Source organism: Furipterus horrens, unplaced genomic scaffold (assembly GCF_987537825.1).
Source record: "Furipterus horrens unplaced genomic scaffold, mFurHor1.1.pri manual_scaffold_11, whole genome shotgun sequence".
NCBI classification, from domain to species: Eukaryota; Metazoa; Chordata; class Mammalia; order Chiroptera; family Furipteridae; genus Furipterus; species Furipterus horrens.
Window position 1 is genome coordinate 75125407 of NW_028327181.1, and position 20310 is coordinate 75145716.

At 50.7% G+C, this 20310-nt stretch overlaps 2 protein-coding genes across 3 annotated transcripts; one reads left to right on the forward strand and one right to left on the reverse strand.

Moving 5' to 3' along the window:
- Positions 1-2250: 2250 nt before the first annotated feature.
- SGCA (sarcoglycan alpha) lies at positions 2251-12250 on the reverse strand. 2 transcript variants are annotated; one of them, XM_090291465.1, is made up of 10 exons: positions 12119-12248; positions 11181-11300; positions 10938-11092; positions 10692-10764; positions 10177-10375; positions 8971-9133; positions 7878-8086; positions 7627-7653; positions 2662-2854; positions 2251-2471 (listed from the first exon to the last, which is right to left on the reverse strand). In XM_090291465.1, the coding sequence occupies exons 1-9, from the start codon at positions 12153-12155 to the stop codon at positions 2674-2676; spliced, it is 1164 nt and encodes a 387-aa protein (XP_090147591.1). In that variant the 5' UTR covers positions 12156-12248; the 3' UTR covers positions 2251-2471; positions 2662-2673. The 2 variants fall into 2 exon arrangements, with proteins under 2 accessions (XP_090147591.1, XP_090147592.1); XM_090291466.1 differs by lacking the exon at positions 11181-11300 and having other exon boundaries at positions 12119-12250.
- LOC149998260 (histone H1.9-like) lies at positions 6161-7027 on the forward strand. Its single transcript, XM_090291467.1, has one exon. The coding sequence runs from the start codon at positions 6414-6416 to the stop codon at positions 6939-6941; it is 528 nt and encodes a 175-aa protein (XP_090147593.1). The 5' UTR covers positions 6161-6413; the 3' UTR covers positions 6942-7027.
- Positions 12251-20310: the final 8060 nt, after the last annotated feature.

Consider the following 20310-nt stretch of genomic DNA (forward strand, 5'->3'; position numbering starts at 1 on the left):
GAGTAGGAAAGCAGAGGGAAGTGAGGGGCTGGCCTTGAACTCTTCCAGTCCTGGCTGGCCTAGGAAGAGGGCAGAGGCCCGAAGTGGGAGCCCAGAGGGCAGCCCCCTCCTAAAGGGCACAGAATTCAAGGAGGTGCCACCCCAGACTGCAGGCTGGCTGCTCCGAGAGTCCAGTCTGAGCAGATTCTGTGTGACTCTTGGTTTTGGCCAGATGAGGGGCCCCGGAGAAAGGAGGAAATTGCAAATGAGAAGTCAGAGGCACCAGCTTGCCAGAGAACCCATGTGCTTTGAGCTGGACACCCAAAGAACCATTTCATCAACAAGCATCTATGGAGAGCTCATAGTGCCAACCCTGTGCCCCTGCCAGCCTCCGTAGAGGCTTATGGGATTAACTAACTAATGAGTATGGAATGCCCAGCAGGGAGGCGCCCAGAACATAATGATAGAAGCGCTAGCAATGGCTGTGCTCACCCTCCTTGCCCAGTGAGGAGCAACTGAGTCTGAGCAGCCCAGACCTTCATTCCTTCAGAACATCTTTCCAGAGTGCCCCCTGGGGGCACACAGAATCCTGCCCTCCTGGAGCTCAAGACCCCAACAAGGAACCGTACAGAACAGATCCTCTCAGAGAGCGAGGAGTGCTTGGCATCCCGAGGCTGATTACAGGGGGCTCTCTGAGGACCTGACATTTACCATGAGGAGGTCCTTGGTTGTGTGGGCTGGAGGGACTCTGAGGTTCTGGGAGGGGAAGAGCGGAGTCCAAGGCCTAAAACGAGTGTTAGCAGGCCGCGCGGCTGGAGCTGGGGAGCGGAGGGGCGGTGGGGTGCTGAGGTCAGAGGGGTGGACAGGCCTGTGCTCCTGGTCAGAGTTGAGCGCACAGGCCAAGCGCCGCCCCCTATTTTCCCTTTGAAAGGGCAGGCCCAGCTGCTGTCGGAGAGGAGGCTGGTGGGCAGGGAGGGGGCCGGGAGGATGACAGGCGGCTGTTGCTCAGGATCCAGGAGTGAGACCCTGGCAGGACAGGGAAGGTTAGCGTGGAGGCCGTGAGAAGGGGATTGAGTGAGGACATGTTTTGAAGATAGAGATTCTGGGGAGAGAAAGGAGAAGGGGGTCCAAGGACAATTTTGGGGGCCCTTATGGCCCCCTTGCCTATCTATTTCTGAACACCAGGACACAGTTTTCAGACTCAACCCTCTTCAGGGGTCCTTGACCAGGAGCCACCATCATTAGATGGCAAACTGCCCCACTCAGTCCACCCGGCCTATCAGCCCCAAGCCCGACCCCTTGCCTCAGGCAAGGGAGAACCCCAGTGCCCTCCCATCGCCCTGCTCACCGACCCTGGGGAGAGGGTGAGGGTCAGAGGGTGGGCAGAGAGGGGTGCAGAGGGGCGATTGGGAGTCAGCTCCAGAACAGTGGTGGATCCCAGGCCTGGTGCATAGAACTAAAAGGGGACTTAGAGGCTCAGGGTCATCTGGTCCATGTCCTGCCCTAGTCTGGGTTCTCTTGGAGTCGCCACCTGGAGCCAGGGCCTGGGGCCTGCACCAGCATCCTTGCTCTTCTGCTCTCTGTCATTTCTCTGAGTCCTCTCTAGGGTTTGTCCTCCCAAGGCAGTAGTCACATTTGAGACTGGGTGGCCCGCATGGCAGCCATCTTTGGTTGTAGCCATCTTTGGTTGTAGCCACCTGGGGAAAACAAGCTCTCCAGAGTGCATGCGGAGACCACACCAAGCCCCTGGAGGAGCTCACTAGGAAGGGGGCATTAAGTCTGGGCAGTGAGGGTCCTGCATCCCAGCTGTTCTTTCCATGTGTAGATTGGACTCTTTCCCTACATGACTTAAAAAGGGGCTCTCCCTCTGGGGTGTCTGGGCAGGTAAGAGCCTGGGTTTCCTGCTTCTAGAACCTCTCAGTCCTCCAGAGGCCGTGTGAAGACAGATGCACCAGGTTTGAATCCACGTTCTGACGCTTGCTTGCTCTATGACCTTGAGTAAGTCACTTACTCTCCCTAGGCTTCTGTGTACTTGTCTATAAAGTGATCCAGTAATCCCTCGTTGGTAGGTTCATATGAGGATTAAGACTAGGGCCACATATCACAGATCCCTCTTTCTTCCAGAGATTCTGAGAAAACAGCAAAACGCAGAGTCCAGAGGGCAGGCTGGCAGCCCCTAGCTGCCTCTGAGGACTCCCAGAGGGAAGGAAGGGAAATGGCAAATAAGGGCTATGGGGAGGCTGCCAAAGAGAAACCACTGGCAGAGACAGATGAGCAGAGCTGCAGGCGTTTATTCTGGGGGCCCTGACCCCAGACACCCTTACCCTTACCCTCCCTGCCTTCCAGCTAGCTGGTTGTTCCAAGCTTGAAGTCCATCAGGCCAGGAGCCAGAATCAGGAGGAAGGATGCGGCTCTGGGTGGTGGCTGCTCAGCGCGAGGGGCGGGGGGGTGGGGGGGGCAGGAGTTGGGGTGGGATGAAGCCAAGGCTGGAGCTGGAACAAGAGAGAGTGGGGGGCTGTGAGGTCCAGGCCCTGGTTCTCCTGCCTTCCCCATCCTGATACTCTGACCCCATAGACTTGACATTGGGGGCATAGCCCTAGCGCTGCTGAGCAACCCCTCACTGCTGTTCCAGAGGCCACCTTGTTCCCAGAAATAAGGCTGGCACTGTCCCGCTGGACCCACCTGGGCAGGCCCTCAGTGCTGGTCCAGGATGAGGGGCACCTGGGCACTGTCCACTTGGGGAGGCAACCGCTCGCCTGTGCGCACGTTGAACATGGGCAGGGTGGAGAGGGGCCGGGGCACGTCTCGGCTAGCTGCCATCTGTCGTAGCTCCTCTGTGTTCCCACGGATGGTGCAGTGGTGGACCATCTGGATGCTGGGGGCACAGGACAGCAGAGTCATCAGCTCTGAGAATCAGCCCCCCAACTTTGGGGCAGGGCCTGGCACTGCCTCGGGCCCACCCTGCAGTCTCCCTACTTGTCATGTGGGCAGAGATTCACACATGAGGGTGGAGGGAGGAAAAGCAGGAAGTTCTGTGGTGCCAGCTCAGTGCCAGTGCCTGAGGCATGGGCTCTGGGTGTATCCAAAGCTGTGTGTCCTTCACTAGTTGCTTGACCACTCGGTGTCTCAGTTCCCTCAACTGTAAAATGGGTCTAATAACAGAGCCTACCTCCAAGGCTCGTTGTGGGATTAAATGCGTGTTTTGCAAAGTCCTTGCACATGCTAAGAGCCCCCAAGATGCTGAGACATGGACACCCACAGTGGATCTGTGTTTCCACAGGTCAGCATTTATTGGGCTTTATTTTTGGTCTTATACTCTGATGATCCTCTAGGTCCCTTCCAGCACTCAACCTCCTCCCCAAATGCTCTCTCCCCTCACTGAACATCCAGTTCTCCTGCCCTCCCCCATCCCCATCTGAGTCTGGCAAACTGACACCCTCCACCTTTTCCCACCTCCTAGCTTCTATCCAAGCTGGCTCCCCAAGTCCTGCCAGGCCTTGACCATGTCATATTTTGGCTTCTCAGACCTGCCCTCCTCTCCCTTTGTACGTTGACCTCTTGACTAGCTCCAGACACTGAGTCTTGTCTCCCTGTCTTTGTTTCAAACCAATGCAGCCTCGACAGCCCAGAGTGAACTGATGACCACACCCCTTGGAAAGTGCCCCCCGAGCCCTAGGTACAGTTTCTTCTCAGAAGTCCCAGCCTCATTGTCATTTGATATCCTCGTGGGCTTACTTTCTGCTGTTCAGGGGCAAGCTTCAATTCATTCTGACAAGGAGGGTAGTGCCATGGTTAAACGTGAAGACTTGCTTTGGGTTTGAAAGTGAGTTTCGCTGTTTACTGGCTGCGTGACCTTGTGCAAGTTACTTAACCTCTCTGTGCCACTGTTTTTTGAACTATAATGCAATTAAGTGAGTTATACAGGAAAAACAGAATGTCTCCTGGTCAGCATGCATCAAGTGATAGCTATTATTATAGGGAACCATTAGTTGTTACTATTACCATTGGTGTTGTTTTATTATGGTAAGCCCTCTTGGCCTCCAGTGCAGGGAGGCCTGATAAACTTGGTCTTCAGTGGAGGAATGACTCCAGCCCCTTCTACACAAACCCACCCACATTTCTAGGGCCCAGCCTGGAGACATTGTCCCTAACTACCTCATTGCCAGGTAAGACAGACAGCCCGGACTTTTCATTACAAACAATAAAAATTGGTTTTCTTAAAGGGGTGGGGCCCCTGGCAAGGCAGCAGCAACTCTACCTGCTACTGAGTTACAGATCAATGAGGGGAGGGCAAGTGACCAAGCTTCAGTTAGTGGACAGACTCCAGCTAGATCCTGACCAATTAGACTCCAAGAAGGACTTTCCAGCTTCCTGCTGAATAGGCCACACTCCTCCTGGAGAGAGTAGGGCATAGTCCTGTCTGGCCAACGAGAGGGGGTGGAATCACCCTCTAAGGCGAGGGGAGGGTCAAAATGAGCTCTTGAGTCTGGAATTTGGCAAGCAGAGTTATTCAAAACACAATTTTCCATTCCCAGGCAAGGGGAGGCTGAGGGGGAAAGGGAGCAAGAAGTGTATGGATGCTGGAGGCTGGAGGCGGTCAGGCAGGCACTGCACCCTTGGGCAAAGGGCCTTAGCTAACGGGCCCCCTCCCCACTCCCAGCCCCACATCTGGGTCTCATTACTTTGGCAACACACACAGGTGGAAAAATGTTCTGGGGATGTTTTTCCAGAGCAGGAGCAGAAGCCAGAGCCTTTCCCCACAGTCCTTCTGCATCAGCACTTGGGCAGATGAAGAAGCAAATGGGCAGGCTTCCTACACATGCACACACACACACAAACACACACACACACCACCACCACCACCACCCCTGCCTGCTCTGGCACACAGACCACAGGAGAGCATTGCTGAGACTGCCGGCTTTCCAACCAGGAAATCTGACACAGGTGAAAAGCGAGCAGCAGAATCACAATTGGTGGGTAATTTGAAAAAATGGTAGTCGTTGTTCAAGGAAAACAAATGATTTTGTAGAAATAAATCAGAAGATCCAAACTAACAAGGACTAATATCGCACATGGTAAAATTAGCTATTGATTCAAAATTGGAGGAAGAGGCAGATCTAGATACCATCAGAGCTACAAAAATTGACCCAGGCCCTGGACAGGTAGAGCAGTTGGTGGGAGCGTTGTCCCCACATACTAAGGTTGCGGGTTCAATCCCTGGTCGGGGCATACACAAGAATCAACCAGTGAATGCCTGAACAGGTGGAACAACAAGTCCAACAAATTGATGTCTGTCTGTCTGTCTCTCTCTCTCCCTCCCTGCCCCCCCTCAAATCAATAGGTAAAAATTTAACAGTTTAAAAAACCAACCCAGAAAAGTTGGACATAATTGGTGGAAATAATTGGTCAGAAGAAAATATTCACAATCACAGTGGCAGAAGATGTAATTGATTGAATTTGACACAGGTCAAAAAAAATTGAGAAATAAAATATCCCTTGTAAAACTGACATAGAAAAATCACTGATCCCCATAGGAGAAAAAATTCTATCAATCAAAAATGAAAATAGAAAGAAAAAAAAAAGCCAGTTCATTGCTTTGTATAGAAAACTGATCAAGGAATTAAATCAACTGAGGTAGATTAAGGAATTATTCTATTCACTCTGGAAATGTATTCCTCATAAAAATGAATAAATGTTGGTATCATTCTAAACTAAAAATATTTGTATTTCTCAACCTAGTGAATTGAGATGGTGGGGTCAAAATGGTGGGTTTAAAACTGGGGTCTCATGCCCTGGCTGGTGTGGCTCAGTGGATTGAGCACCAGCCTGCAAACCGAAAGGTCGCCAGTTCTATTCCCAGTCAGGGCACCTGCCTGTGTTGCAGGCCAGGTCCCCAGTTGGGGGTGTGTGAGAGGCAACCACACATTGCTGTTTCTCTTCCTTTCTTTCTCCCTCCCTTCCCCTCTCTCTAAAGATAAATAAACAGGGGTCTCAGAACACCCTGGAATTGGCTGGGTGGCCCTAACACATTTACACGTACACACTTGTGAGTCCCACAGTCCTTCTACCCAGGGTACGATGCCCACACTGTCTGGCATCTCTTTTCCTCCCCTCCCAGGAGGGAACAGGGGGGCCATTGTGACCCTCACAGGATTCTGGTGGCCTCATAATGTCTCTCTGAGGTCACCACAGAGATAAGCTTACCACCGCCTGCACCCGAGGCACAAGTCTGCGGAGGCCAGCTGTGGGTGATCATCCTTGGTCCTCCTCCTGGCCACCCAGGAGAAGGCTTGTGCCAGAGCCCTAGGAGGAAGCCTCTGAAGGAAGCAGAGACTGGGGCACATCTCGCCCACAGAAGAGCCACCTATTGGAAATTTCCAGTCGCCAACCTGGAGGTCCTCGCACCCACTTCCCTTCACCCACCGGAGGAAGACATGCAGAAGGACACTTTGGTGTCACCCTCACCTGTACCATTGGCCTCAAACAATGCTCTGGGTGCAGACCAGCAAGCCAGTGTGTCGGGAGTCCCTAGCAAGAGCGAGCCAGGGCACCACACCTGCCCCAAAGCCTGCAGAAAGCCCAGCATATCCAAGGTGATCCTGGGGGTTATGGAAGACAAGGGGACGCGCAGTCGCGTGTCCCTGGCCACCCTGAAGAAGGCTCTAGCCACCACGGGCTACAACATGACACGCAACGCCTGGCGCTTCAAGAAAGTGCTCAAGGGGCTGGTGGACAAGGGCATACTCAAGCAGGTGGCCAGCAAGGGGACCTCAGGCTCCTTCCGCATGAACAAGAAGCAGGCCTCCGATTCCAAGCTCAAGGGCAAGAGACGGAGGCATCAGAAGCAGCGCCAGTCTGGGCAACGCCGGTCTGGACAGCGCAGGTTTCTACTGAGCTCCAAACGGGGACGCAGGAGGCTAATCAAGGGGGCTCGCAGGGCGGCCAGCTGCCGCCGCAATTAACAAGGCAGGCCCAGCCGAGCAAGCAAAGGGGCCAAGCCCACCGCAGGCTCCGAGCAGTGGCAATAAAAGGAGCCTAACTTATTTAACACCTGCCTCCTGGAGTTTTTGGGGTTCAAGGAAGTGGGAAAGGAAGAGGGCTAGGGTATGGAGGTGGGGTGAGGCCATGGGTAGGGGAAACCTGGGCAAAATAAGGGCGAGATGGATTTGGGAGTGGCTGGATGATCTGAAAACACCCACAGGTATGAGCTAGTCTCACCAAATCACAGGTAAAGGAACTGAGGTCAGAAAGGGTCACAGTAATTGTGTGGCGGAACCCAGGTACTGGAACCCATATGTCTGACTCATAGCCAGTGGGCGTGGGTGTGGGTGTGAATGTGCCAAAAGTCTCTCAAGGTGCTTCTTCAACCTTTCCCCCAGGGTGACAGAAGATCCCGCAAGCCTGACCAGGGCCCCTCCCCTGTCCCATCCCATATTAGACTTTCACAGAGACCAAAAAAATCAGAAGGCCAAGCCAGGATAGGTTAGGCCTAGCATCCAGCCATCCCAGGACTGGACTTCAGAGGCCAAGAGTGGCCCCTATCATCTCAGAATAATCTGGTTGGTCTATGCTGCTCATGGAGGCTGGAGGGTCCAGCTTGACAGGGTAGGGGGGCTCCCACCCAGCCCCTAGCTTTCCCTTACTCACTCAGAGGTGGCCCGATCTCTCTTCAGCCTGTGGAAAAGCAGGGAAAGGAATGAACTGTTACCAACAGCCTCCTCTGGTGTCAGGCAGGCCCTGAGCATTGAGCTGCCTAGAAAGGGCCCCCCTCTCCTTTTCTGGTTGAGTACCCCACTCCCTGGGGGATCTGGATCCCCACACAGTACAAGAGCCACAGGGGGTCCCATGATTGAACACCAATCACAGTGCCCTCCCTGCCCTCTGTCCCAGGTACGCACCGTCCCTCCCGTCGGCAGCACATGACATAGGCCAGCAGCAGGGTGAGGAGAAGTGCCACCAGCAGAGGCACCAGGAGGGTGACCAGGGCATCGGTCAGGAAGTCCCTGGCTGTGGCCTCAGTGGGTGGGCAGAAGAAGGGGTCACGTTCCAGGATCCCATCGCCTGGGGTGGGCACCTCATCTGCGGGCTCTGGCACTGACTTATCCACCTGCTCAGAGAGCCCAGGGCTGACCCAGGAGCAGCTGGCTGGACACAGAGACCCTCCACCCCCCACCCAGGGAGACCAGGGATTCCAGGGTGCCACTATCTACTGCCCCATTGAACAGGGTTTCCTCCTGCCTGCCTCTCCCACCTCAAGTGACCCAGCAAGACAAGCATTGGACTAGGAACCAGGAGAGAAATTTTCAGAGAGGCAGGACTGTCCAATGGTTAGAGCACAGCTCTAGGGTCCTGGGGTTGAATCCTGACTCAGACAAGTGCTTCCCTCTAGGTGCCTCGGTTTCCTAACCTGTAAAATTGGAATGCTAATGTTACCTGTCTCCTGGCGTGGTTGTAAGAATAAAACAGGTTGAATGTATAGAGCCCAGCACATAGCAGGTGCTCAAGAATGTTGTTGATTACCAGTCCCTGGCCGCGCTATTGGTCAATTCCCAGGAGCAGAGAACACCAGGGACCTTAGATACCTCCGCTCAACAACCAAAGAACAGTGGTGAGCGTCTTTGATTTATAATATGGGAATGAGAGCTATCTGTTCCTACCACAGGCAGATTTGCTCTGTGACACCTTAGAAGGACACAGTTGGACAGTTGTCACACAGACCTTTGATGGAGAAAGGATTTTGGAACCCAGTGGTGGGAGTGATTATTATGGAACTTCAGGAGCCAGAGATCCCTGGGTTATGGACTCTGTCGCCCTCTTGTGGTAAATGGTGGGGGCCGAGGGCGGGGGTGTGAGGGGACGAGAGAAGGTGGAGGGGTGAGAGGGAGATAAGATAATCAGAGAGACTGGGAAGGGAGATGGAAAGGGGGAAGGAAACGAACTGTGATGGGGGCCATGTCAAATCCCCACCCTGGAGCCAGGGTCTCTTCTCACCAGGGACACATTGCACCAGTCAACTCGGAAGTGAGATGCCAAGGTGTCATAGCAGGACAGAAGTGGAGTCTGGCCCTGGGCACAGCGAGCATGGCTGTCAGGAGACGCCACCATCTTCAGGCAAGTGGAAAATGGTGAGGCAGAGCCCACCTTGATGTATACCCTGGGCCCAGAGAGAAGCCACTATTAGCAAATAGGGAGGGCACAGGAAGTTGGAATTCAGGATAACAGGGTTTGGGTGCAGGAAGGGAAGAGGTAGCTGAGGGGGTGGCCAGAGGGAAGTGGACAATGGAGTGAAACTGGGAGGTGTAGATGGGACTAGTGAGGCATGCCCCACAGTTTCCTAGGAAACATCTTTGCCACAAGCATATTCTCTGCAAACTAATTGACTGTAAGGCAACTTGACTGTTTGACATTTTGGTTTATTCTAGCAGACTTAATATATTTTGTCAGTTTGGTTTCATTTCTCCATTGCCAAAGTTCTCCCAGGACTCTCATTTTTGTATAAATCTTAATCCTCATAATGGTCTGTACAGTGCCAAGTAGATGTGGTGGTCTGAAGATAGTGGACAGTAACAACTACCTATAGAGCCAATTGCAAAGGTATGTGTAAAACCGGACTTCACACTCTACTAGAAATGGTCACATCTCAGTTTGCAAATCCTTCGGTGAGGACAGTCATCCGTCCCACCTCTCAGAGCCAAGAGTTTACCAAGCTACGCATTATCGATTCTTTAGTTGGAAACTGATGCCTCTCCTAATTAAGGAAGAAACTTTAGCAGAACAGAAGAAATGCAATGCCAAATGAGACTAATAAACAAGAAAAAAAAAAAAGTATAATACTATGAATGAAAAACTCCAAAAACAATGCATTTTCATTTTTTGCAATAGTCTTTTGTTATTAAGTTTTCATGTTTCATTATGTCCTTTTTAATGTCCCTCTTTTATTTTTTGTTCTTTTATCTTTTACAGCAAAATTGCCTCATGGCCAATTGGTTATGCAGGGGAAATGTTTGTAGCAAAAATGCTTGTGGCCAAAATGCTTCCAGCAGAGATGTTTATGAGGAAATTATGGAGAACCACAGTGGGGGTGCAAAGGTGGGTAAAGCCCCACCTGTAAATTAGGGAGACCCACGTTCTATGTTTACCACCCAGACAGAAGGCAAATTGCCTCCTCCAGGAAGCCCTCCTAGGTTGCATGTCTACCCTTCCTTGCGGCCCTCAATGGGAAGGGGGACACGACCCCCACGGTCCAAGGCAGAGGTGATGTTGAGCAGCTGGAGCTCTCCTGGCTCCCAGAGCCCCCCCAAGACTGTGAGGAAGCGGCTGGCAGGTGTTGAGGGCAGCATCTCCTCCACGTCATGGCTGCGCACCAAGAATTCAGCGTGGTAAGGCAGCAGGGGGCCTAGAAATGTCAGGTTGGCACAGGCTGCAACTAGCCATGAATAGATCCTTCCCAAGCTCCCTCCAACCAAGTTCCTCCCTATATCCCCTCAGACTCCTTCCTTCCTCCCTAACACCCCATCTATCACAAACTCCAAATGCCCTTCCTCATCACCCACAGACTGTCAACAGAGCAGCCAAGATTACAACTCCAGAGGATTTCCAAGATGCCCTGCTCCCCCCTGCTCTCCAAGTCTTTCCTTTCACACACCCCCTTCCAGGGGAGATCCCTCAAGACTGGCATTGGTGGGGTACAGGTGATGCAGGGTAAGTGGTACCTTCTGGGTCCCCAATCAACAGCACCAGCTTCTGCTGGGTGGTGTCGAAGCTGTCCCGGTTGTAGGCTATGACCTGCAGGGGATGGGGCAGAGGCCCAAGAGGTGGAGTTAGTGGAGAAAAGTGATGCAGCTGGGGCCTGGCAGGAAAGGACTGAGCTACTACCAAGTTAAAAGCATGTAAATAATGTAAAGAAACATGAACAAACACCCACATGGGACACAGCACACTGGGGTCCCTGTTGGTACCTCAATGACTTGGCGTCCACGATCTTCTGGGGTGGGGCTACCATAGAGGAAGCCAGGGTGGCGGGGACTGCGCTGGGTGTAGCGGAGCCACCGAGGCAGGTCTGGGTGTCCCTGGAGGTGGGCATGGTATGTGACGGAGACAGTGGGTGGGACAACTGGTGGAAGGGAGGAGAGGGGATTGGAGACATGACAGGGGCCTTCACCAGCCCCAACCCATCCCGGTGCCCATGAGGCCCCTCTCACCACTGTGCTCAGGAAGGCGAAAGAAGGTTTCATGGTCCAAGGTGTGCACGAAGACACGGCCCACCACTGGGTGTAGGGTGATCTGCTGGGCCTCCGTGCCCCCCAGCCCTGCCAGGAGACCTTTGGGGAGCCCACAGCCCCCAAATTGGTCTCAGCCTCAGCCTGAGGCTCCCCTTCCTCACCATGTCCCTGGTACCCCTAAGGGACCAGAATTGGGTGTGTGGACGGGGCCTCCCTTGCTAACTCTCAAGGAAGGACAGGGTAGTGCCCCGGTGGTGCCACAAACTTTAATCAGTGAAGAGACTAGAGCTTAGTTTGATTTGAATTCATGCAGCCCCGATTTTAATTTTAGGCCCATGTTGGGGGTCACAGTGGGCAGAGACTGATGTTTGGCTGGGAGGGGTGTGGCATGTGTGTGCATGTGTGCGGTAAAGACACTTCGAAACGAACCCCACGCTGAATGTCTGGGAGCCTGGCGGGGTACGGGAGAGGGAAGGACCTTTGGAGGAGGAAGATAGTCATTCTTGGATCCTCAGCCACCTCCCCTCATATACAGGGGAACAGGGCCCACTAAAGGCTAATGGAAGCTGAGGAAAGGGTGTCCAGCAGGCCCCCACACCCTCCCAGGGCCAAATTTAGCCTGGGCCTAGAAAGCGGCCGGCCAGGCAGCCCATTAAAGGGCCCATGACTCTCCAGGCCTATGTTCTCAGGCCCACCCTGGCCTAGGACACCCCGCCCCTCAGAGCTACAAGCGCCCACATTCCAGGGCCCAGCTCCTAGCTACAGTTCCCTGGAACCCCCACCAGCCACACTACAGTCCTCCTGACCCCTGCCTCACCCCAGAAGCCTCCCCGAGTAACTTCCCCTGTGTACCTGTCATCGTGACTAAATCCCACCCCCTCACCCCAGGCCTTGCCCTGAAGGAGGCCCCAACTTGCCCACAAGGAGAGGAGTCCAGATCAGCGCTGCTGCCATGGCTGCTCCAGCCAGGCAGCCCCGAGTGACTGAGACAGGAACCCCGTGAGTGACAGAGACAGGAGCCTGGAGGAGGGCTGGGGGAGGGACAGGAGGTGTCCCAGAGCAGCTGGGCCCAGATTCAGCCAGTGGAGTCCACCTAGAGCTGAATCTAGGGTGAACACCCTCCTCACGTGACAAGCTCCCTTGAATCACCCCTTCCTGGTGGCCAGAGTCTGTTTCCTACCACCAGCCTGACATCCACAGTCCCCCATTAAAACCCTAATAGCTCCCCTTGCCTTGAGTTCCCTATCTGCTGGTGGCCTTCAGGCCCTTCCTGTCCCTGGCCATCCTGCCCAGAATCCCCTCCTCTATCCTCCCCCCCGCACACACACCACACACCACACACACACACACACACACACACGACCCCCGGCTTCTGCAGAGCCTCTCCAATCTGATATGATCTCCTCGGTCAGCATACCTCTGCCCAAGCCGTGCCCACAGTCCAGAGCTCCCTCCCTGCCCTCGTCCACCAGGCAAACCTCCCCTCACCTTTGAGGACTCAGCACAGGCAAACTCCCCTCCCTGAACCTTTGTGTCCTCCCCTGGGCCCAGCTGGAGAGCCCCTTAACCCCTGCGACAGCCCAACCATACAGCTTTTTGGGGTGAACTAGGATCTCGTTACCTTTGGATCCTGGTCCAGGTCCTGGCAACTAGTAGGTGCAGGGGCCTAGGTGATCGCTTCCTCAACGGTGCACAAGGGTGCCTGCTCACCTAGCTCTCATCCCCAGACCACACACCTCCAACAGGTCCCCCAGGTCTGAGAAGAGAGAGAGGCCCCGACAGGACCGGCCAGGGAGAGACAGGGGAGGGGGCACAGGCTCAGAGGCCTGTAGGCCTGGATGCGAATCGCCTTGACCACTTCCTAGAAATGCGGCCTTGAAAGAGCCGCCCTCTCTAGACATTGTTTCCACAACAACAAACGGGCAAAAGAAGTGCTCGCCTCTCAGTGTCCTGGTGAAGAATCCATGAAATCACGAATTCAGCAAGTGTTCATGGTGCACCTGCTATGGAGCAGGCCCTGAGGATGCAGGCCCCGACCCTGTGGGGCTTGCTTGTTTCATGCTGCAGGTGTGACATATACTTACGCAGAGTAACTCATTCCACCTCCCAGTAGTTCCGTGAGGTAAGTGTTGTTATTGTCCCCATTTACAGATGAGAAGACTGAGGCCCAAGGAATGCATACTAACCTCCCCAAGGCCACACTACTGACCATGAATACTTGTAAATCACTCAGCCCAGTCCTGCCTCAATCCGTGGCACCCCTTTCTCTTCTTTCTGCATCTGCGCAAGGGCATCAGTGCAGGTGAGAAGGAGGCTACCTTCCTTCCGGGGGCTTCCCGCTCAAAACAGGTGAAGGGCGTACCTACCAGAGGCCCTGAGAAGGAGTCAGGTGCTCCTGGATGCCAGGGTCCCAAAATTCTTGGTGCCTGTTGGAGCGTCCCTCCTGGCCTTGGGAAAGGGGTGTTGCCACCTCACCCCCATATCCAAATGCCCCGGGCAAGGATATCTAGGCTCTGCCCTGAGTAGGGCCTGAAGGGGCGGGTGTTGGCCTGGAGGTGGCGGTGCCTGGTGAGCAGGTGACTTAGTCCTTTTCCCTTCCTCTCTCTTCATCTGTCCCTGGAGAGCCAGCAAATTCTAGAGTCAGCATCTACTCAGGCTCTCAGGCAGGGAAGTGTTTGACCCAGAGCCACCTTGTTACTGTTCTGCCTTCTCAGAGATGGAGGGCGAGAGGGAGGAAGGTTCTGGAGGCAGAGGGAGAGTCAGCAGGCTCTGGGGGAGCAGGCAGAGGTGCCAGAGCCTGGCCAACTGCCCAGGCCTCAGCCCCTCAGCAACACAACGTGACTCCCTCCCTGCCCCCTGCTGCCTTCCTTGCTATTTTTGGAGCCACCCGCTCATACCCTCAGCTGTCTTAAGGTGGCAGTGCCCGAACCCAGTGTCACTAGACCCAGAGAAGCCACCCTTCCTTACTGGTTCTTCTCTCCTTCCCCAAAACCAGGGGAATGAGGGACTGTGCCAGGGACCAGCTGGAAGTCCCCTGAAAGTCTCCCCCGGCCCACAGGGGACCTCCCCACCTCAGAGCAGTCTGGACTGCAACCTGCTGCTGTAACACTCAACACTTTCTATTCTTGGGGCCTGCAGGTAGGGAAAGGATTCACAGCGCTTTTGGTGTCTTTTATTTTATTGTTTACTTATTTATTTTAATTGTATTTTATTGATTATGCTGTTACAGTTATCCTGATTTTTCTCCCTTTCCCCCCCTCCACCCAACACCCCCCACTCCCTCAGGCCATCCCCCACCATTATTCATGTCCATGGGTTATGCATATACGTTCTTTGGCTACTCCATTCCTATACTGTACTTCACATCCCCATGGCTATTCTGTGACTACCTATTTGTACTTCTTAGTCCCCTCACCTCTTCACCCATTCCCCCACACCCACCTCCCATCTGGCAACCATCAAAATGCTCTCTGTATCCATGATTTTGTCTCTGTTCTTGTTTGCTTAGTTTGTTTTTTACATTCAATTGTTGATAAATAGGTATTTTTGCCATTTTATTGCTCATAGTTTTGATCTTCTTTTTCTTAAATAAGTCCCTTTCATGTTTCATATAATAATGGTTTGGTGATGATGAACTCCTTTAGTTTTTTCTTGTCTGGGAAGCTCTTTATCTGCCCTTTGATTCTAAATTATAATCTTGGCTGTATGCCCCTGCTTTTCATGATTTTGAATATTTCTTGCTATTCCCTTCTAGCCTGCGAAGTTTCTTTTGAGAAATCAACTGACAGTCTTATGGGAACTCCCCTGTTGTTAACTAACTTCTTTTCTCTTGCTGCTTTTAAGATTCTCTCTTTACCTTTAACCTTTGGCATTTTAATTATGATGTGTCTTGGAGTGGGCCTCTTTGCATCAGTCTTGTTTGGGACTCTGTGCTTCATGGACTTGCATGTCTATTTCCTTCACTAAATTAGGAAAGTTTTCTTTTACTATTTTTTCAAAAAGATTTCCAATTTCTCACTCTTTCTCTTCTCCTTCTGGCACTCATATGATGTGAATGTTGGACCTCTTGAAGTTGTCCCAGAGGCCGCTTATACTATCCTCATTTTTTTGTATTCTTTTTTCTTCTTTTGTTCTGATTGGTTGTTTTTTTCTTCCTTATGTTCCCAATTATTGACTTGATTCTCAGCTTCATCCATTCCACTGTTGTTTCCCTATAAATTATTTTTTATTTAAATTAATGTATCCTTAGTTTTCTTTTCTTTTTTTTAAGTATTTTATTGATTATGTCATTACAGTAGTCCAAATTTTTTTCCCTTTGCTCTCCTCTGCCCAGTACCCTCCTTCCCTCCAACAATCCCACCCCCCCTTAGTTCATGTCCATGAGTCGTGCATATAGGTTCCTTGGCTTCACTCCTTCCTATCTTATTCTTAACTTCCCCCTGTTTATTTTGTATCAAACAATTATGCTTCTTAGTCCCTGCACCATTTCCCTATTTCTCTCCTTTCCCTCTCCCAGTTAATACCCTGCAAATGATCACCATACCTATGATTCTGTTCCTATTCTGGTTTGCTTAGTTGGATTTTGATTTTATTTTTTTAGATTCAGTTGTTGATAGTGGTGAGTTTGTTGTCATTTTAGTGTTCATAATTTTGATCTTTTTCTTAAGTAAGTCCCTTTGATATTTCATATAATAATGGCTTGGTGATGATGAACTCCTTTAGCTTTACCTTGTCTGGGAAGCACTTTATCTGCCCTTCCATTCTAAATGATAGCTTTGCTGGATAGAGTAATCTTGGGTGTAAGTCCTTGCTTTTCATCACATTGAATACTTGTTATCAGCCCCTTCTTGCCTGCAAAGTTTCTTTTGAGAAGTCAGCTGATAGTCTTATAGGCACCCGTTTGTAGGTAACTCTCTGCTTTTCTCTTGATGCTTTTATGATTCTCTCTTTATCTTGAACCTTTGACATTTTAATTATGATGTAACTTGGTGTGGTCCTTTTTGGGTCTAGCTTGTCTGGGACTCTCTGTGCTTTCTGGACTTGTATGTCTATTTCCTTCGTCAAATTTGGGGAGTTTTCCTTCATTATTTTTTCATTTAAGCTTTCAATTTCTTGCTCTTCCTCTTCTCCTCCTGGCACCCCTGTGATTCGGATGTTGGCACGTTTAAAGTTGTCCCAGAGGTTCCTAAGCCTCTCCTCATTTTTTTCAATTCTTGTTTCCTCATTCTGTACTGGTTGACTGTTTTTTTCTTCCTTATGTTCGAAATCATTGATTTGAACCCCAGCTTCCTTCCCTTCACCATTAGTTTTGTGTGGATTTTCCTTCTTTTCATTTAGCATAGCCTTCACTTCTTCCCTTATGCATCTGCCATACTCAAGAATATCTGTCAAGCTTGCGAACATCTTTATCACCAGTGTTTTGAACTCTACATCTGTTAAATTGACTATCTCCTCATCTGTGAGGTTGGCTATCTCCTCATTGCTTAGTTCTTCCACTGGAACCTCGATCTGTTCCATCTTTTGGGCCATACTTCTCTTTGTCCTCATCTTGACAGGCTCCTGTGTTTGTTTGCCTCTGTGTCTTAGGTAGAGCTGTCACACTTGTTATATTGTGAGGAGTGGAGCCTTAGGTATTCATAAGTACAGGGCGACCCATTTCACCACATTGTGGCACTGTGTTGGGGGAAGGGGTCTGAGAGGGAACAATGCCTCTTGCTCAGCACTTGCCCCTTTTCCAGACACTTCTCCCACTTCTGTATGGGCCTGGCACCTCTCTAGCTGTTGCCCTGGCCGTCCTTCCCAGAGTGGGTGGGTCTGAAGATGTTCTAGGACCATGGGGACCCTTTAAACAAGCCAACTCTCCTGAGAGATGTGCAGTTTCTGCCTCCACCCCAACCCCCACTGGTCTGCACAGTCAGAAGCAATGAGGCTTTATTTTCCCTGGCGCTGGGACCATGAGCTGCATGGTCTGGTCTGGTGCTGGAAGCACTCCCCAGGTGTCCCTCCCAACTTTTTAAAACGTGTGACTGCACTTTCCGCCAGCCTGACGCTACCGCCGCTGCTGCCACCACCACACCGCGTCCTCTCTGCCCCGACTCTGCCCCTCCTACTTGTCTGGCTGAGTATTTCTTCTTTATATCTTTGTTTGTTGGACTTCCATGCAGCTTAATTTTCTGGAACTTCTGGTTGTCAGTAGTTTTGAGATAGTTGTATTCCTTCTTAGTTGTGGAGGGAGACCCAGCATGTCTCTCTAGGCCTCCATCTTGGCCAGAAGTCCGTATCCTTAGTTTCTGACTGGATCTTTTTTATGCTGTTGAGTCCTCATTGAGTTTCTTGAACATCCTTATGACCAATGTTTTGAACTCTACATCTGACAGATTGCTTATCTCCATTTCATTTAGCTGTTTTTCTGGAGTTCTGATCTGTTCTTTCATTTAGGCCATATTTCTTTGTCTCCTCATTTTGGCAGCCTCCCTGTGTTTGTTTCTATTATATGTATTAGGTAGAGCTGCTTTGACTCCATGTCTGGGTAGTTTGGCCTAATATGGTAGGTGTCCTGTAGGGTCCAGTGGCATCGCCTCTCCTATCACCCAAGCTGGGTACTCGAGGTGTGCCCTTCATATGGGCTGAGTACACCCTCCTCTTGTAGTTGAGCCTTCGTTGCCATTGGCAGATCAATGGGAGGGATTTACCAAGGCCAGTCAGCTGCAAGGATTGGCTGTGACCACTTACCACCAACCTCCACCCTCCATGGAGAATCAGCTGTGCAGGGGCAGGGTGGTGGTGCTCTGACATGGTCTGTAACTGTCCACTGGGTACACTGGCCCTGAGGTTTCCTGGATGGTGCAGGCCAAGGTCAGCCCCCACCTGTGTTTTTCCCAGGGCCACCCTGCCTAAGCTATAAAGCAATCTGAGATGGCTGCTAATTGTGCTGGGATTGGAGATTACCAGGCAAAGCCAAGCTGTGAATCTAGGCTGACTGCTGCTAGTGCCAGGTCTGGGACTCACTGAGGCCAGCTGTTGCTTGTTTGAGAGGATTTAGGAAGTTGTGCAGCATAAGCCAAGACCAGCCATTTATATGGAAAAGCAGCTTGGGTGGGCCCATAAACTGGGTGGGGCAGAGTCTCTGGGGATATTCAAGGTGGGTCAAATAGTGTTAGCCAGGTTGATGGAGGCTCAGACATGGCACGAGCTTGCTGGCTTTTTGGCTCTGTTGGGGGAGATTTTAGAAAAGGGACAATGGTGTCTGCTCATCTTGATGCTAGACACTTAAGTTTCTCCCTGTATGCCACTAAAGCCTTTCAAGCTGCTACCCCTGCGCTGGATCTCAGAGGGAGTGAGTCTGAATAGGTGAGTCATGTGTGGGTTCTTTAAGAGGAACTGCTTGGGGCTCCAGCAATTTCTTCCACTGACTCAGTTCCTGCTGGTTTTTGCAGCCAGAAGTTGTGGGGACTTATCTTCCTGGCACTGGAATGCTGGGCGTGGGAGCATGATGTGGGGCTGGGACTCCTCACTCCCAAGATATCCCTCTAGAATTTTTATCCACTACACCCAGGTGTGGGACCAGTCCATTCCATGTCTGTGCCTCTCCAACCAGTCTGGATGGATGTGGTTTCTTTAATTCCATTGTTGTCAGAGTTCCATTCGACTCGAGTTCTAATGGTTCTGAATGATGGTTGTCCTATACTTTAGTTATAAATTTGATGTGGTTGTGCGAAGAGGTGAGTCATGCCTGCCTATGTCACCATCTTGACCAAAATGTTTAAATAAAACAAATATATTGAATAATATAATGAGCCCCCCTCCCCCATATATCCATCACCCAGCTTCAACAACCATCAACCCATGGCCAATCTAGTTTCATCTATATCCTTCCCAATTTTCCCTCCTATTTAATTGCCTCTGTCAATATATCAGTATGTATCTTTGGAAGAGAATGACTTTTTTAACCTAATCACAATTATTATACCTAATTGCATGATTAGATCTTAAAGTTAATAATTCTTTAATATCAGATCTATAGAGTTCAAATTTCCAATTTCTCATGTCTTCTTTTTACAATGTATTTGAATCAGGATTTTTAAAAATGCACACATTACAACTGACTGATAAGACTCTTTTAAATCTCTTTATAGGTTCCTATTCCACCTCTCTCCAACAAATAACCAGATTATTTGTTGTATAATTTTCCACAGTCTGAGTTTTGCTGATTGTATCTCTATGGTGTTCTTTCACATGTTCCTCTGACCTCTGTACTTCTAGTGAATTGTATTTCCTGTACATTGTTATTTTTCATAAACTGTAATTGGGTCAAGAGTCCCAATCAGGTGTAGGTTCCATTTTCTTTGACAAGACTGCTTCGTAGGTGGTTATGTCGTTTTGTCTACCCAGAGGCACAGCAGCCATTGATCTCAGTGGCTCATCTACCTGCTCATTTAAAAAAACAAAACAAAATGGTGATATTCAAATTCAATCATTCTTTCTTTTATTAGCTGGAATAATTCTAGACAGAAAAACTGCCCCTCACTTACTTGTTGGTTATTGAGTAATATACAGCTCATACACAAGAGACAGGATAAACGCTTGGCTCTATTCCTATATTTACCAATTTCCAAATAATGAGTTGGTTCTCTAGTATCCTCTAAACTGTGACCAGTTAGCTTTTTAAAATTAGTAGTGTAATTATGAATTTATGGCCTTAAACATATTCAGTTGCTTCAATCCATTGTGAGTAGTGTCTATCCTGGTGCTAAACTATCCCATCTTCAGCTCCAGATATGGTCTTCACCAGTTGAAGGATCCATCTCAGGTTACTGGAGGGTCAGGTCTCTACCTCTCCTCCTCTCTCAGCCTTGTCCCCATAAGCCTCGCCCTACCCTCAACTAGCTGAGTCTCTGTCCCTGCTACTTTGCCATCCGCACCTGTCTCCCCAGCTTTCTGCAGGATCTTGGCCCTTCAGTGTCTCAGTTTAATCCTTCTGGTCCTTCGTACCTCTCTCTCCCCATCTCAGTAAATGTTTGCTGAATGAATAATGATTGATTGCACGAATACATCTCCCCAGTTCTATCACAACCCACTTCCATCTCCATGAACCTGTCTCTTGATCTCT

What these genes read in the sequence shown, in the direction of transcription:
- SGCA (XM_090291465.1), bottom strand. Translation starts at nt 12,155, where the DNA reads ATGGCAGCAGCGCTGATCTGGACTCCTCTCCTTGTGG. An exon ending in CTGGACTCCTCTCCTTGTGG is followed by an intron (nt 11,301 to 12,118) that starts GCAAGTTGGGGC and finishes GGCTCCCCAAAG; the next exon opens with GTCTCCTGGCAGGGCTGGGG. An exon ending in TCGCCTTCCTGAGCACAGTG is followed by an intron (nt 11,093 to 11,180) that starts GTGAGAGGGGCC and finishes CCCTTCCACCAG; the next exon opens with TTGTCCCACCCACTGTCTCC.
- LOC149998260 (XM_090291467.1), top strand. Translation starts at nt 6,414, where the DNA reads ATGCAGAAGGACACTTTGGTGTCACCCTCACCTGTACCATTGGCCTCA.